This window comes from Podarcis raffonei, chromosome 13 (assembly GCF_027172205.1).
Source record: "Podarcis raffonei isolate rPodRaf1 chromosome 13, rPodRaf1.pri, whole genome shotgun sequence".
Classification (NCBI taxonomy): Eukaryota; Metazoa; Chordata; class Lepidosauria; order Squamata; family Lacertidae; genus Podarcis; species Podarcis raffonei.
Genome location: NC_070614.1, coordinates 41,777,408 through 41,792,426, shown reverse-complemented (window position 1 = coordinate 41,792,426; position 15,019 = coordinate 41,777,408). Strand labels below are relative to the sequence as shown.

General features: G+C 45.1%; 1 protein-coding gene across 1 annotated transcript; it reads left to right on the top strand.

The window, feature by feature from the left end:
* Positions 1–2,858: 2,858 nt before the first annotated feature.
* SLC39A2 (solute carrier family 39 member 2) lies at positions 2,859–11,402 on the top strand. The gene is made up of 4 exons (XM_053362456.1): positions 2,859–3,533; positions 4,168–4,298; positions 5,563–5,616; positions 10,155–11,402. The coding sequence occupies exons 1-4, from the start codon at positions 3,419–3,421 to the stop codon at positions 10,749–10,751; spliced, it is 897 nt and encodes a 298-aa protein (XP_053218431.1). The 5' UTR covers positions 2,859–3,418; the 3' UTR covers positions 10,752–11,402.
* The last annotated feature ends 3,617 nt before the right edge of the window (positions 11,403–15,019 follow it).

The window sequence follows — 15,019 nt, the reverse complement described above, 5'->3', positions numbered from 1 at the left end:
ATACCAGAGACCAGTGATGCTGGGAGGGTATAATTTCTTCCCTGGATGTTGACCTTCCACTTTACCAAACAGGTTTACTGGGTCTATATATTTGAAATGCGGTTTTGTGGAATTTAGAATGACGCCCAGAAGTAGCAATTTCCATCACAAAGAAAGCCTTACATGTTTTTTCTTTCATCACCACTTCAGTTCACTTCCTTGTTTTTAGAATGTCTTTTCCAGCTATTGCAAAGTTGTGCAATAGCAGGAAATATTGTTTCCAAAAAACCCATGCATTGTTAGGCTATTCCTTGTTGTTGTGCAGTTTGCAGAATAGGAAATATTTTTGAAAAACTGAAAATCCCGGGGGTGGGGAGGACAGAATGGTGACTTAATACAAGGGGGGAGAAAACCTCCAGTCTTCCAGATGTTGCATAACAACTCACATCATCCCTGACCTTCTGCTGTGGTGGCTGGAACTGATGCGAGTTGCTAGCCCAGTAACATCAGGAAGCCCAGTCTCTCTCTCTCTCTCTCTCTCTCTCTCTCTCTCTCTCTCTCTCTCTCTCTCACACACACACACACACACAAGTCAAAGGAAATCACTACTTTTCATGTGCAATGTTAAAATCGGCAAAGGGTGCCCCCCTATTTCAAGTCCTGAAACCAATTATTGTGTATTTCAAAAACAATAATAGAAATAAATCTTCATTCCAGATACACTTGCTTTTCTACTGTAAGGCTTTTGGAGGGGCAATATTTGCTTCAAGCAAATGGCTCGTGGCTATGTTTTCTTTAGTGCTAGGTCAGTGCACATGTCTGCAGTCCATTCTGACATTCACAGTTCCTGCCCGAGGAAAAATAGAGCAGTGCTGGGAGAACCCCATTTCTCTCTCCTACTCTCAAGCGTGTCTCAATCCAGCCTTAATCTCACCTGCTGGTGCTGTTGTGAGCCAAAGGACTTGGGTGCAAAAAACGTGAGCCTCTGGTCTCCACTTGAGAGTCCTTTTGTAGATTTGTTTCCTTGGCTTCAGACAGTGGAGGAAAAGCCCTGCGTTTTTCTTAGCTGTGGTGGAGTAATGAGGTAGCTAATGTAGCAATCCAAACTTGTTGGTTTGCTCTCAATGAAACCAAGTTTGAAAAGCGAAGGCTCTTGGGTGCGGCTCCAGCCAGCCTGTCAAACCAGTCTGGGAGCTGGCAGGCAAAATAAAGGCAGGTGGGATAGCCTAGTTGGCTCCAGTCAGAATTAGCATGAAGGGTCTTTATCTTGAATAGCTCAGGCTCCTTAACTAAAGTTGCCTCATTTGGTTGATTATTGCATAACCTCAACAGAATAGGTCTTACTGATTTAGTACAAAGGTGGAGGTTCTGTAGCCCAACTATTGCTTGACTCCCAGCTCCCAGCAGCCCCAACCTGCATGAAATCTTGCTGCTCTGCTGTTCCACATTTACACAGCCGCCAAAAGCCAAGGTAGAAGGAGGGGGAAATCCAAGAGGGGCCAGATACCAAAATCACAGCCCTGCCAATCTTACACCATTCTTGCAGAAGAGGGATACATCGTCCATTTCTGTCCTGTGGGTTCTTAGGGGAGGAACATTTCCTATATCAGCTCCAGGACAGGTGTGGTTAGTCTCTGGTTTCTTCTCAGGGAGGGAGTTTTGTAAGCCTCCCTCAGTCTATGCCGAGGTGTGCCCCTTTCTTCCTCTCCTCAGAGCAGTGGGGGAGGAGAAGGGATGGTCTTGGAGCCAGAATAAGGGGACCTCTGAGGGTGGGTCTCCTTGAGTGGGCAGAAGTGGGTCCCTGTTTGTTTCTACCCCCTGCCCCCAGTGCAGGTGCTCAACACCATAGGAGACAGGTGCCCAGCAGCAGCAGGGAATCATAAAACCAAGGGCCCAGAACTCACCCCCCCCTACTGATCAGTATTCAGAAGGGCCCAAGAGTGTCTGTCCAGCACAATCTACATGAGTAAAGCTGACCGAAAGTCCAGAGGTAGCATTATTATCAGTTTACGATGGGGTTGAAGGTTCGCAGACTGTGAAGGACTTGCTCACAAATTTATTGACAGCTGCACGAATTGTTATAGCTAGGAAGTGGAAGGCGCAAGCAGAATACAAAATGGAAGAATGGTTTAAAGGGGTATGGGATATAGCTATTAATGATAAATTAACATGTGCCGTTAAGGTAAGACAGGGAATATGCAGGAGAAATGATTTTGAGGAGATATGGAGGGTGTTTGTAGAATTTGTACTGTTAAAACAGAAAGGGGCCAAACCATCGCAAGAGGTGTTGAAATTTTGGGAGGGTGGATAGTTAACAATGGCATGGTCTCAGTGGTAAAGTGCACATTTTTATTCTTATTTATTTATGATTATTTCTATGTCAAAATAAAATAATAAATAAAATAAAAATGAACAACCTACATGAGTTCATTGGCAGAGGCAGATGGTCAAGCGTCTTGCTTAGCAGAGAGGGAGATCTGCTGTATCCTGTGGCCCCTGGGCTACCCTGCCAAGGCTCATAAGGTTGTGCCTTGAGGTTTTTTGCAATGTTTTGTGCTTGTTTCTCCCTCTCTTTCCCCTTATCCACATCTGAAGCAAAACTCGAAAGGTGCAGCTGTTGAGACCCACGCACTTGTTAGCCTTGACCTGCCAGCTGGAAAACAATCTTCAGCTAGATCAATAGACTCCCGTTTTTTAATGAGCATTTCTTATCGAGAATTCGAGGTGGAGCCCTCGACTGTGGCTGCTATGGCCCAGTGACCTTAAAATTAATGATGAAACGATCGCTTGTAGACTGTTTATTGTAAATGAAATTACGCGTTTGCATAATGAAGGGGAGGGGATGGGATGGGACAACACCAAAGTGGGCGGGCGGCTTTCTGGAGTATCGGGGTGATTACTCACTCCCTAGAAGGCGGCTAGGATTAGACCGAGGTTGGATGGAAGCAGGAATCTGATGAGGGAGGTAGAAAAGAGAAGGAAGGAAGGTGGAATGCAAGAGAGAACATCTGCAGGACAAGAGACCAGAAAGCTAGATCAATGAGGGAAATAGCAGAGGGTAAGGAACAAGGGAACAAGGAGGGGAGTAGAAGGCTCCATGAAATATATCTAGAAGGCAGAGGTTGAAGACAGCACCATACACCCGACTGCTGCTGGAACATCTAGTTGCTTTTGATCTTGCTATATATGGATGCTCAATTCATGAAGACTCCATAGTGTGAGGCTCTCTTCCTACTCTTTCCCCCACTCATACTTCCAAAGGGGAGAGCTTTATTGCACCAGAAGAGTGTGAAGAGAGGTGGACTTCTCTGTTTGGGACTAGTTACTAACGCTCATAAGACGTTTTGGAATCAGACTGGCCCGAAAAGTGTCCAGAGATACGACGGATAAGCCTTTGCCTCTCCTCCCGGTGTGATTTTCCCTACCCTACGCTGCAGAGATGGATCAACTGTTGGAGGTCAAGATCGGCTGCCTAGCAGGTCTGCTGGTGGTCACGCTCATTTGTGGCCTCATCCCGGCACAGGTTAGATGGTTCCAGAGCAACATGGCCAGAGGTGAGCAGTTGATGGAAGGGATTGGAGTGGGTATGGCCTGATCTTCAGAGGGGCTGGATGCAATGTGACTATCAGAACTTGTGCAGGAGTGCAAATGTTGTGCTGTGCAACACCAGGAAGTCTTGAGACCTCAGCTTTGTTGTTAACTCTCTAGGTGGCCATATATTGAGGTGGGTCCCTCTTTACCTCTCTTGATCTTTCTGGCGAATCAATGCTCACATGTTCCTTTTACAGATTAGCGTTCCTTCTACTTCCACACCCAGAATAAGTAAACAGGCCTTAAGCGAGCTGAACAAGCAAATTGGCTCTGTTAAAAAACACTACATTTCATTGGGCAAAAAAAGCTCTATCCATGGTGCTGGAACTGAAAGGGTGCTTTATACCTCCAGATTATCTCTTGATGATGGTGGACCTTGAACTCTTGAGCATGCACTGAATTCTGAGCATGCAGGTGTTACTCTCCATTATTAGTGGTATTAGTATTGATTAGTATCCTGCCTTTTAGGAACCAAATCTATGCAAAGTGGCTTACATTAAGATATATATTTTAAGACATGGATTGGCAGCCTCGTCTCTGTTTGATGAACTCTACATCTGACATAATCCTTCATATTCCGTCCTGCATCTCTTCTAGGGAAGCATCGGCGCATCCTCAGTTTCATAGGCTGTTTTGCCGCCGGAGTGTTCCTTGGGGCCTGCATTATGCACATGGTGGCCGACGCACTGGGAGACATCCAGGAGGAACTAAAAAAGAGACGGCAGCAGGTGAGTGCCATCGCAGCAGTCTCTTAAATCTGAATTCCACTACAATTAATTTGGATGGGCCATAGCTTGGTGGAACAACGTCTGCTTTATATGCAGAAAGTCTGAGCTTCAGTCCATAGCATCTTCCGTTAAAAAAAGATCATGGGAGATACCACTGTCTGAGACCTGGAGGGTCACTGCCAGTCAGAGCAGACCAATGTTCTTCAACCTTGAGTCCCTATATGTTGTTGGACCACAACTCCTCTTATTCTCATCCAGCTTAGCCAAGGTTGAGCATTAGGGGAGACAATACTGGAAAAACATAAACCAGTATCCCGGCTCTGACCTTGGCTGAATTGTACAACCGGACTTCAGTATTCCATGCTTTAGTAAATAACTGTTTGGACCAGTGTAACCCACTGTACATGGTGCAGCCTTTGAAGATGGTATGGAAATGTCGGCCCAGAACATGGTACCAAAAATCTGAATGGAACTGGCCATTATAAACATATTCCACAAGTTTTGTTTGGGTTGGTTTTTTTGCTTTCACCGCTTCATCTGACTTGTCCAATTCAAAATACTGGTTTTTTTCTAACCTATAAAGCTGGCTTAAGACCTAAAAAATCACGTCTTCCCAGATGTACCTCCCTTTATCATAAGGTCATGAATAGAGTCCCTTCTTCTAAAAAGTGCCTGCATACTATGAAGTGAACTACTGTCCATGAACGCTTATGCCAGTGGTTCCTAAACTGTGATCCAAGGACTACCCATGGTCCACAAGCTTCATTCAGGTGCTCCATGGTGTATCTGTATAAATGCAATCAGAAATCACAGCACACCGTAACTGCTACAACAGGCAGAAAAATCATTAAGTAGTCCATCAAGACCACCAGCAATTTTCAAGTGGTCCAAGGAGGGGAAAGTTTGGGAACCACAAGCTTATGCCATAATAAATTTAAGACTCACTCATTTTGCTACAAGAGATTAACACAGCCACCCCTTTGGAAATTGTTCTAATAATTAGGGGTAGTTGCACTGGGATTGGGAAAGCAGCAACAAGAGGCCTTAGAATGAATGAATGAATCAATCAATCAATCAATCAATATTGTTTGTGACATGCAAAAGAAGTTCATGGTTCCAAAATTTGACAGATCTTCAAGATCTGAGCTCCCGCTGCTTGAATAGGGAGGAAACGTGATTCCACCATCATGATAGCCAATGACTGAACCATTCTTATCCCCAAAATGTTTCCAACTCAGCTGTTTGTTTGTTTCTTTTCCCCCAGGGAGCTTCTATGCATAAGCAGAACGGCACCTCTGAAGGTGATGATGATTCTGAGGTATGTTTCCCCTTGTTTGAACACTGTTGTTCCCCCACTTTTGAGATTGCTGAGGTTAGCTTTGGGTAGGCATGAGCTGCCATTGTGATCAATTATGGATTATTTATTTTGGTACCTTGGGTGTTGGCAGGGGAGTTGAAAAAGCTTTTTATCCATCTTCTGACTCTCCTCCAGGGAATGGGGCTGTGAATTTGGGTGCAGGATCCACACAGTCAAGGATTTTGTTTTCTAGTCAGCTGCAAAAGGCTCTCAAATTTTGCAAGAGTGTATGGGGGTGAGATGGTTGATTAAGATCTCAGGCTTGGCCTCTGCATATTTCACAATCTTTTAATGACTGTTCTAATCTTGCTTGGCTCATGTCTTGGTTTTGGTTACTTATTTAAGGATCTGTGAACAGAACCATAACAAACCTTTTAAAACATCTACCTTGACTGGTACACTCTCTTGTAAAATTTTGTTATGGTTGTAGTTGTGTTTGCATTATTGCATTTTTGAAATTAATTGCCTCCTGCTGTGAGGAGTTTCTTCCTGCTGTGAGGAGTTTCTGTGAGGAGACACCTGAAGGCAGCCCTGTTTAGGAAAGTTTTTAATATTCAATGCTGTATTGTTTTTAACACTTGATTGGAAGCTGCCCAGAGTGGCTGGGGAAACTCAGCCAGATGGGCGGGGTATAAATAAATTATTATTATTATTATTATTATTATTATTATTATTATTATTATTATTATTATTAAATCTGGAGAGCAAGGTACAAAGGCATATCTGTCTGTCTGTCTGTCTATCCATCTATGAAGAAAATAGAATGGGGATGCAGGTGGCGCTGTGGTCTAAACCACGGAGCCTCTTGGGCTTGCTGATCAGAAGGTCGGCAGTTCGAATCCATGCAATGGGGTGAGCTCCCATCACTCTGTCCCAGCTCCTGCCAACCTAGCAGTTCGAAAGCAAGCCAGTGCAAGTAGATAAATAGGTACCGCTGCAGCGGGAAGGTAAATGGCATTACCATGCACTCTGGTTTTTGTCATGGTATTCCTTTACACCAGAAGCAGTTTAGTCATGATGGCCACGTGGCCTGGCAAGCTGTGTGTGGACAAACGCCAGCTCCCTCGGCCTGAAAGCAAGATGAGCGCCATAGACCCATAGTCGCTTGTGACCGAACTTAACCATCATCGGATCCTTTATCTTTACCTTACACTTCCTAGGCACAGATCTGAGCCATTCTCCTCTTGCCTCACTTCTTTCCTAGGGAAAACCCACTCTTTGTTTTGCTCCAGTTGAGTGCAAAGGAAGGGGTTTTCCCCCAGGGAAAGCAGCAGAACAGCAGCAGGACAAGAAGAAGTGTGGAAAATCACTTTGTCACTCTAATGTCATACTCAACTAGCTCCTTCTTACTAATGTGTGTGGGATATAGAGTCAATGGAATAAAATATTTCCCATCTTGCAGATACAGTAGTACCTCTAGCTTTGAACTTAATTCGTTCCGGAGGTCCATTCTTAACCTGAAACTCTTCCCTCGGCCTGAAAGAGAGATGAGCGCCACACCCCATATTCACCTTTGCCTGGACTTAACTGTCCAGGGGTCCTTTACCTTTTTACCGTTGTTTTTTTTAAAGACCTGCCAGCTTACAGGGCAAGTCACTAGCTCTCAGTCCAGCCTGGCTCACAGGGTTATTGCATATAGATAGATATAGATAGATAGATGATAGATAGATAGATAGATAGATAGATAGATGATAGATAGATAGATAGATGATAGATAGATAGATAGATAGATAGATAGATAGATGATAGATAGATAGATAGATAGATAGATAGATAGATAGATAGATGATAGATAGAGATAGATAGATAGATGATAGATAGATAGATGATAGATAGATAGATAGATGATAGATAGATAGATAGACAGATAGATAGACAGATAGATAGATAGATAGATATAGTTAGTATATTGCCCTTCATTCATCCAAATATCACAAAGTGGTTCACAACATATTATTAGGGTGATATGGAAAGGGAAAAGAGCCATGTATGCCACCTTGAGCTCTTTGAGGGAAGGAATGGATACAAATGTGAAAAACAAATTTAAAAGGGGGGTGCCGTCGTGTACGTGATTGTGGGAACACAGCCAGTTCCGATACATTACCAAACGGTGAGCTGAAACACATTTTATTGTATTGTATTTTACTTTACTATTTATTTATATTTTTATTGCATTTATATCCCACTTTTCTTCCAAAGAGCTTAGGGTGGTGTACGTTTTTACCCCTCTCCCCACCCACACCCCAGCTCTCCATTTTATCATTGCAAGAACTCTGTGAGGTTGGTTAGGCTGAAAGACTGTCTCTAGACTTTTTGCCCAAGTGTGAATTTGAAGCCTGGTCTCCCACGTCTCCCACGCTGCACCTCCCTGCTTCTATTTTTCACACCTCTCTTTCCAAACCTAAGTATTATGAGCACCTTTTTTCCCTCCCTTCAGGGAGGTGGTTTTGTAATTGAAGACTAAGTTGAGAAATCCTATGGTGGCCCTTGATTGCCACCTGGTGGTGCAACTTTAATTTTTAAAAAAATCAGGAACCATGGAAAGCTCTTTGAAGACCTGAGCACCTCTTAGGTTTAGATAAAGTCCCTAGGTAAATGAATAGAAGAGCAATAAACAACACCTGGTTTTATAAAACACACATGTGCAGAAACTGCACCATAAATGGAATACGTAGTTTCCAATACTATTTGCCCTGGGATACGTAAGGATGGTGTTTGAGAAATAACATGTTCAAAGACTCACTGGGTTTGCAAAGTTAATTGTGCAGCTTGCTAAATTGTAGCAGGAGAGCAATAGGTGGGGTGAAGATTATTTTCATCTACTGAGCTCCAGGCAAAAGAGGAGGGAAAGAGAACACTGATGCAACAGTTGCCCTTCAATACTGGAATTTGCTATTTTGTATACAATTCATTTTTTGTGGTTTTTAATTATTTTATTTGTGCACTTGTGTGCATTTTTGAGATTTATTGTTGCTTATGTTACTTAAAATGTGGCTTTTAAAGTATCAGTAGTTGCAGCAATGTGGCACCTGCACTTTTTATACTGATTTTTTTGGGGGGGTTGGATATGTAAATCACTTTAAGATCTCTGTTGAAATAAAAAGTTGTAAGCAACATAAATATGCAAGCAAGCAGACCTGGGCCCCATCTGCACTATACATATAAAGTGCTATCAGGAATTCCCTGGAAGTGTATTTGATTGTTAAACCCAGGGCTTGGTCCCCATGAGGTGAGATGAGACAGCTGTCTTAGGCTGTGGAAGCTCAAGAGAAGACCCCCCACCCCACAGGGGTCCCACCAACCTGGCCACCTCTTCTGCCGATCTTGCCAGAATATTGTCAGATCTTGCTGAAATCGCATGAGAACTCACCGAAATCTCACAAGATCTTGCCAGAACTTGCCAACCACACAACCCAGGTAAAGGAGGCAGGGCTGTGGTGGTGCAGTGGGTCAGCACATTCCCATTTTGCCTCAGGCAGTGAACAGTGGCATGCCCCCTGGTTCATACCACTTTGGGAATTTTATTTTATTTTTTTATTTTTTATTTTATTTTATTTTATTTTATTTTATTATTTTATTTTACCTATACCTGGGAGTCAATCAGATCAACCAAAGGCCTGATTAAAAAGGAACGTATTTGCCTGGTGCCTAAAGGTGTATAATGAAGACGGGGAGAGGTTTTTACACCCTCATCTGGTCCATCCAGTGAAGCTGAATGTTGAAAGATGCAGATTAGGCAAAAAAAAAGTGTTCACATAGTATTTTTATTGATTGATTGATTGAATTTATATACCGCCCTATACCCAGGGGTCTCACGGCAATTCACAGAATAAAATCAAGATATAAAACCACAAAATACATAATGAAAATAAAAAGAACAACCCAATAGCCCTTCCCTCCACCCCCACCCCCACCCCAGCCACAAACACACACACATTTTAAAAGGGCTTAGGATGTAAATTAGATCAACCAAAGGTCTGGTTAAAAAGGAACGTTTTTGCCTGGTGCCTAAAGGTGTATAATGAAGGCACCAGGCGAACTTCCCTGGGGAGAGCGTTCCACAGACAGGGAGCCACTGAAGAAAAGGCCCGTTCTCATGTTGCCACCCTCCGGACCTCTTGAGGAAGAGGCACACGAAGGAGGGCCTCAGAAGATGATCTCAGGGTCTGGGTAGGTTCATATGGAAAGAGGCGGTCCTTGAGGTATTGTAGCACTGAGCCGTTGCATTGCATAGCTGTCAACTTTTCCCTTTTCTTGAGAGGAATCCTTTTCGGAATAAGGGAATTTCCCTTTAAAAAAAGGAAAATGTTGACAGCTATGGCTCTGTGGCAGCGGGGAATAGGGGTCTCCTAACAACTCTCAGCACCCATAATAAACTACACTTCCTAGGATTATTTGAGGGAAGCCATGATTATTTAAAGCAGTATGATACCACTTGAAATGGACATTGCAGATGGGGTCTTAACTCATGTCCAAATCTTTCTCTCCTCCCATGGCAGATGTACCCATTTGGGGAGCTTGTCATCTCAGCTGGCTTCTTCCTGGTGTTCCTCATTGAGAGCGTGGTGCTCCATTGTTGCCCTAGGGCCGTGCACTCCCACGGCGACCACAACACCGAAGAGGATCACAAGGACCCTCCGGAATCCCACAGCTCTTTCCGGGCGTTCGTGCTCTTCCTGTCGCTCTCCTTCCACTCGGTCTTTGAGGGCCTTGCCATCGGCGTCCAAAAGCAGGAGACGGCCGCCATTCAGCTTTGCCTGGCGGTGCTGATCCACAAGGCCATTGTGGTCTTCAGCCTGGCTTTGAAGTTGGTGCAGAGCGGCACGCCGGCCCGGTGGAGGTTGCTGTACTTGGTGGTGTTTGCTCTGATGTCTCCCGCTGGCATCGGCGTGGGCATCGGTGTCTCCCTTTACAACAGTGACGGGACCAGCCTGGCTCAGGCTTTGTTGGAAGGGGTGGCCGCGGGGACCTTTCTCTACGTCACCTTCCTGGAGATCCTCCCCTACGAGCTGCGCTCGCACGAAAGCCCCCTCACCAAGTTCTTCTTCATTGGTCTCGGCTTCTCCATCATGGCCATCATTGCCATTTGGGCATGAAAGAGTGGCTCTTCTATGTTCTCCATGAGAGCCCATCACAGCGGTACTCATAGACTCCTCTCTTTCCAGAACCACCTCTTATCAGCCATGAGGGCCCTCACCTCCGGTGGTGCTATATATACACATATGTACTAAGTGAAGGGAAATAACCAGCAACCCACATGGATGAAAATGCAAGCTATATGAAGCAATGGAGCTTGAGCGACAAATACATCATTTTTAGCTTTGCTCCCTGAACTATTGGAAACCCACAACCATCAGCACAATATCCTAGCAGCAGTGATAATTAACGCAGCCAGGAGACCTAACACAAGCAATGGCATCTCTTCTTTCAATCGTCGTGAAAGACTAAATGTACAGTATGTAGGGTCTACCTGCAAGGAACTCCGGAACAAGTAGGATATTGGCTAAGGGGTAAATGGGACATTTTTAAAGAGGCTGTTGGGTTTTGTGTATGTGGATGGAAATATACACTGAGTGTTTTGTTTTGTTTTGTTTCCCTTTTGTCTGTCTTTGGGGAAGGTATATGTGTGAAGGATGTTCCTACATGTGTGAGGAAGAGGATATGTGTGTGTGTGTGTGTGTGTGTGTGTGTGTGTGTGTGTGTGTGTGAGAGAGAGAGAGAGAGAGAGAGAGAGAGAGAGAAGAAGAAGAGTAGAAGAGTTTGGATTTGATATCCCGCTTTATCACTACCCGAAGGAGTCTCAAAGCGGCTAACATTCTCCTTTCCCTTCCTCCCCCACAACAAACACTCTGTGAGGTGAGTGGGGCTGAGAGACTTCAGAGAAGTGTGACTGGCCCAAGGTCACCCAGCAGCTGCATGTGGAGGAGCGGGGAATCGAACCCGGTTCCCCAGATTACGAGTCTACCGCTCTTAACCACTACACCACACTGGCTCTCGAGAGAGAGAGAGAGAGAGAGAGAGAGAGAGAGAGAGAGAGAAGGGGAAGTATCCCATGTGAGGTGGGTGGGTGGGTGTTTGATGGTGTCCTGGCTCTCACTGCTAGATGTATGTTTTGTGGATGTGGATGGAAATATACACTCTGTTGTGTTGTGTTGTGTTGTGTTACCCTTTTGCCTGTCTTTGGGGAAGGTATGTGTGCAAAGGATGTTCCTACATGTGTGAGGAAGAGGGTGGGGGGGCGGCGTATCCCATGTGGTGTGCGTGTGTTTTTGATGGTGTCCCGGCTCTCACTGCTAGATGAAGAACTCAAACTTCCAGCTTAGTTTCTATCAAAGGCTTAAATGTTTAGATCAGAATGTTATGTAGGTCAGTTTTCGAGTCATAGAAACCAGTGGGTGCATAAGAGGTTAGAAATAATGGCTAAGCACAAGCGACATGCCCTCTGTGCTCTACTTTTGAAGGTGCTATTGGTGTGGCAGTTGTCCCAAATCTTGGAACTTGGCTTTCAAATGAGCCCTCATCCAAGTGATTATGCAAGGCATGCTTTTGCTGCTGCTGACAGCACCACATCATTTGAGATGGGGGTGGACTCAAGAGTCTGCTTGGCATCCAACTTATTCCTGGCTTTAAAGGCTTTAAACTTGGGATAGCCAATGTTTTGGGGGCAGGGTGCTTTTCTAACAGCCCAACAGCCCCCTACCCCACCTGCCTATGAGGCTCAGTAAGGCAGTCAGCTGGGAGGGGTACTGCCACTGCTGCACACACCCCCATCCCCTACCACCTACTGCTCTCCAGCCTCCTTTTGCTCCCCGCGCAGCCTCCAGGCAGCGGGTGTAGAGGAGGCGATGTGTGTGTGGCCGTTTTCAATTTTGACTGGAGTAATAATAATAATAATAATAATAATAATAATAATTTATTATTTATACCCCGCCCATCTGGCTGGGCCTCCCCAGCCACTCTGGGCGGCTTCCATAGAAACCAAAAATACAGTAAAATATCACACGTTAAAAACTTCCCTGAACAGGGCTGCCTTAAGATGTCTTCTGAATGTCAGGTAGTTGTTTATCGCTTTGACATCTGCTGGAAGGGCATTCCACAGGGCGGGCGCCACTACCGAGAAGGCCCTCTGCCTGGTTCCCTGTAGCTTTGCTTCTCGCAATGAGGGAACCGCCAGAAGGCCCTCGGCGCTAGACCTCAGCGTCCGGGCAGAATGATGGGGGTGGAGACGCTCCTTCAGGTATACTGGACTGAGGCCGTTTAGGGCTTTAAAGGTCAGCACCAACACTTTGAATTGTGCTCGGAAACGAACTGGGAGCAAAATGTCCTGGGCCAGCTCTGGCCAGGCCCTTTCACAGAATCCAGATCTCCATCTTCCATCCCGCTGCATCCCTCTTCTGGATCAGACTTCTCTTGGTATCCTGATTTCAACTGTTCCAGCTTGCTAGGAGCTTCCATGGGATCATCCAACTCTTCACCTGTTCCTCCTCGGCACCCAACTACCCTCTTCATGTCTCATGACAGACAGGGTATCCCCATGTGTGTGTGTGTGTGTGTGGAAGAAAGGTGGAGAGAAAACCCAGAAGGAAACCAGTGTCTATTCCTTCCTTCCTTCCTTCCTTCCTTCCTTCCTTCCTTCCTTCCTTCCTTCCTTCAAATCACTACACCACTCTAAAGTAGATAAGGTCCTTAACTGGGTATAGTGGGCTATATGCAGTTGAGGGTGGAGGTGAGGCAAAAGCAACAGACAGAAGGCCTTCTAATTGCTCAAGCCAGTCAACTATGTAGCTCAGCAATTGTATACTTTGGCCTTAATGATCTACCAGGGGCACCCTTCTTAAGATTGCCATGTGCATTAATTGAATGAGCATGGGATGGACTAGGCCTTTGAGGCCCCTCCCAATGATACAATGCAGTGATTCGGGGCTCTCCTGCTCATTCTTAAACAGTTGTGAGGCAAGAAACCTGTTGATCTACAGCAGGGGTGACCAATTCCCGAGAGACTGCGATCTACTTTCAGAATTAAAATCTGGCAATGATTCAGGTCAAAGTTTCAAAGTTGTTGAGCTTTTTTTTAGGGAGGAGGACTTTCTTAGGAGGGAAGTTCCATTGGGGGGGGGAGTTAAAACCAAGGGTCTAAGGGAGAGAGACTTTCTCTCTCACAGTAATATCGCTTTGAATGAAAACAGCCACAGAGAGAAAGCTCTGTCTTCCCTTCCACTGATCACAAAACAATGGGGGCGGGGCAGGAGTCCGTTTCAATGACGCTGAGGAAAGGGAGCCAGAGATCGACCTGCGATCTACCAGTAGATCCCCATCGAGCTGTTGGACATCCATGATCAACACCCAACCATTAATAGAGCTACCAGTGGGATACCAACCTACTTGTACTGTAGGCAATGCGAAGATGTTGTCATACCACAAAGGTACACAAAGCCAAGTCAGAGTGAGGGCAGGAAATATTTCTTTCACTGAAAATAAAGAGTTCCCGGACAGCACCATGCAAATGATCTGATTTGTTTACATGGAAGTTTGGATGCCCCACTTTCACATACTCAAAGAATGCATGAGAGGATGGTGAGGGTTTAGCTCCATGTGTATACATAAGTAAGTCTGCAGAGCGCAGGCTAGTGTTTGCCTTGATTTGCATTAACTTGCTGTCACCTGCCCAGTGATGTGTTAGTGAAGCGTTAGTGAAGCATCAATACAGCTTAATCAAGAAAATAAATGGCTTAAGAATAAAACCTCTGTATACCTGAAGGAGTGTCTCCACCCCCATCATTCACCCCAGTCACTGAGATCCAGCACTGAGAGCCTTCTGGCGGTTCCCTCACTGTGAGAAGTGAAGCTACAGGGAACCAGGCAGAGGGTCTTCTCGGTAGTGGTGCCCGCCCTGTGGAACACCTCCCATCAGCTGTCAAGGAGATGAGTAGCTATATAAACGTTAGATTACATCTGAAGGCAGCCCTTATTAGCCTTGTAAGATTTACATCACGCATCCTGCATAGGTGCCTACCAGCAGAAAAAATCAGGCTGGTGGGCATTCATAACAGAGTCTTCTAAACTGTGGCTTTGCAGCTATAGAACTCAGTTCCTTCTGAGACTGAAAAGGCTCCATTTCTCATGTCAATTAAACAGAACTTAACAATTTCAAAAGCACCCCTCTCCGGCTTGTAATGGCTAATAGAAACTGGGGTTATAAGTGGGGGCTTTTTGTACTGGGGTCTGGCTGGCTGATAACTAATTATGTGCTGATATTTAGGCATTAGTATTATTATGGGTACATGTGACAGAGCCTTTAGTGTTATCATCCCAAACTTGTGGAAAGCTCTGGTGATACAGATTTAGCAGGCACCTTCTGTTTCAT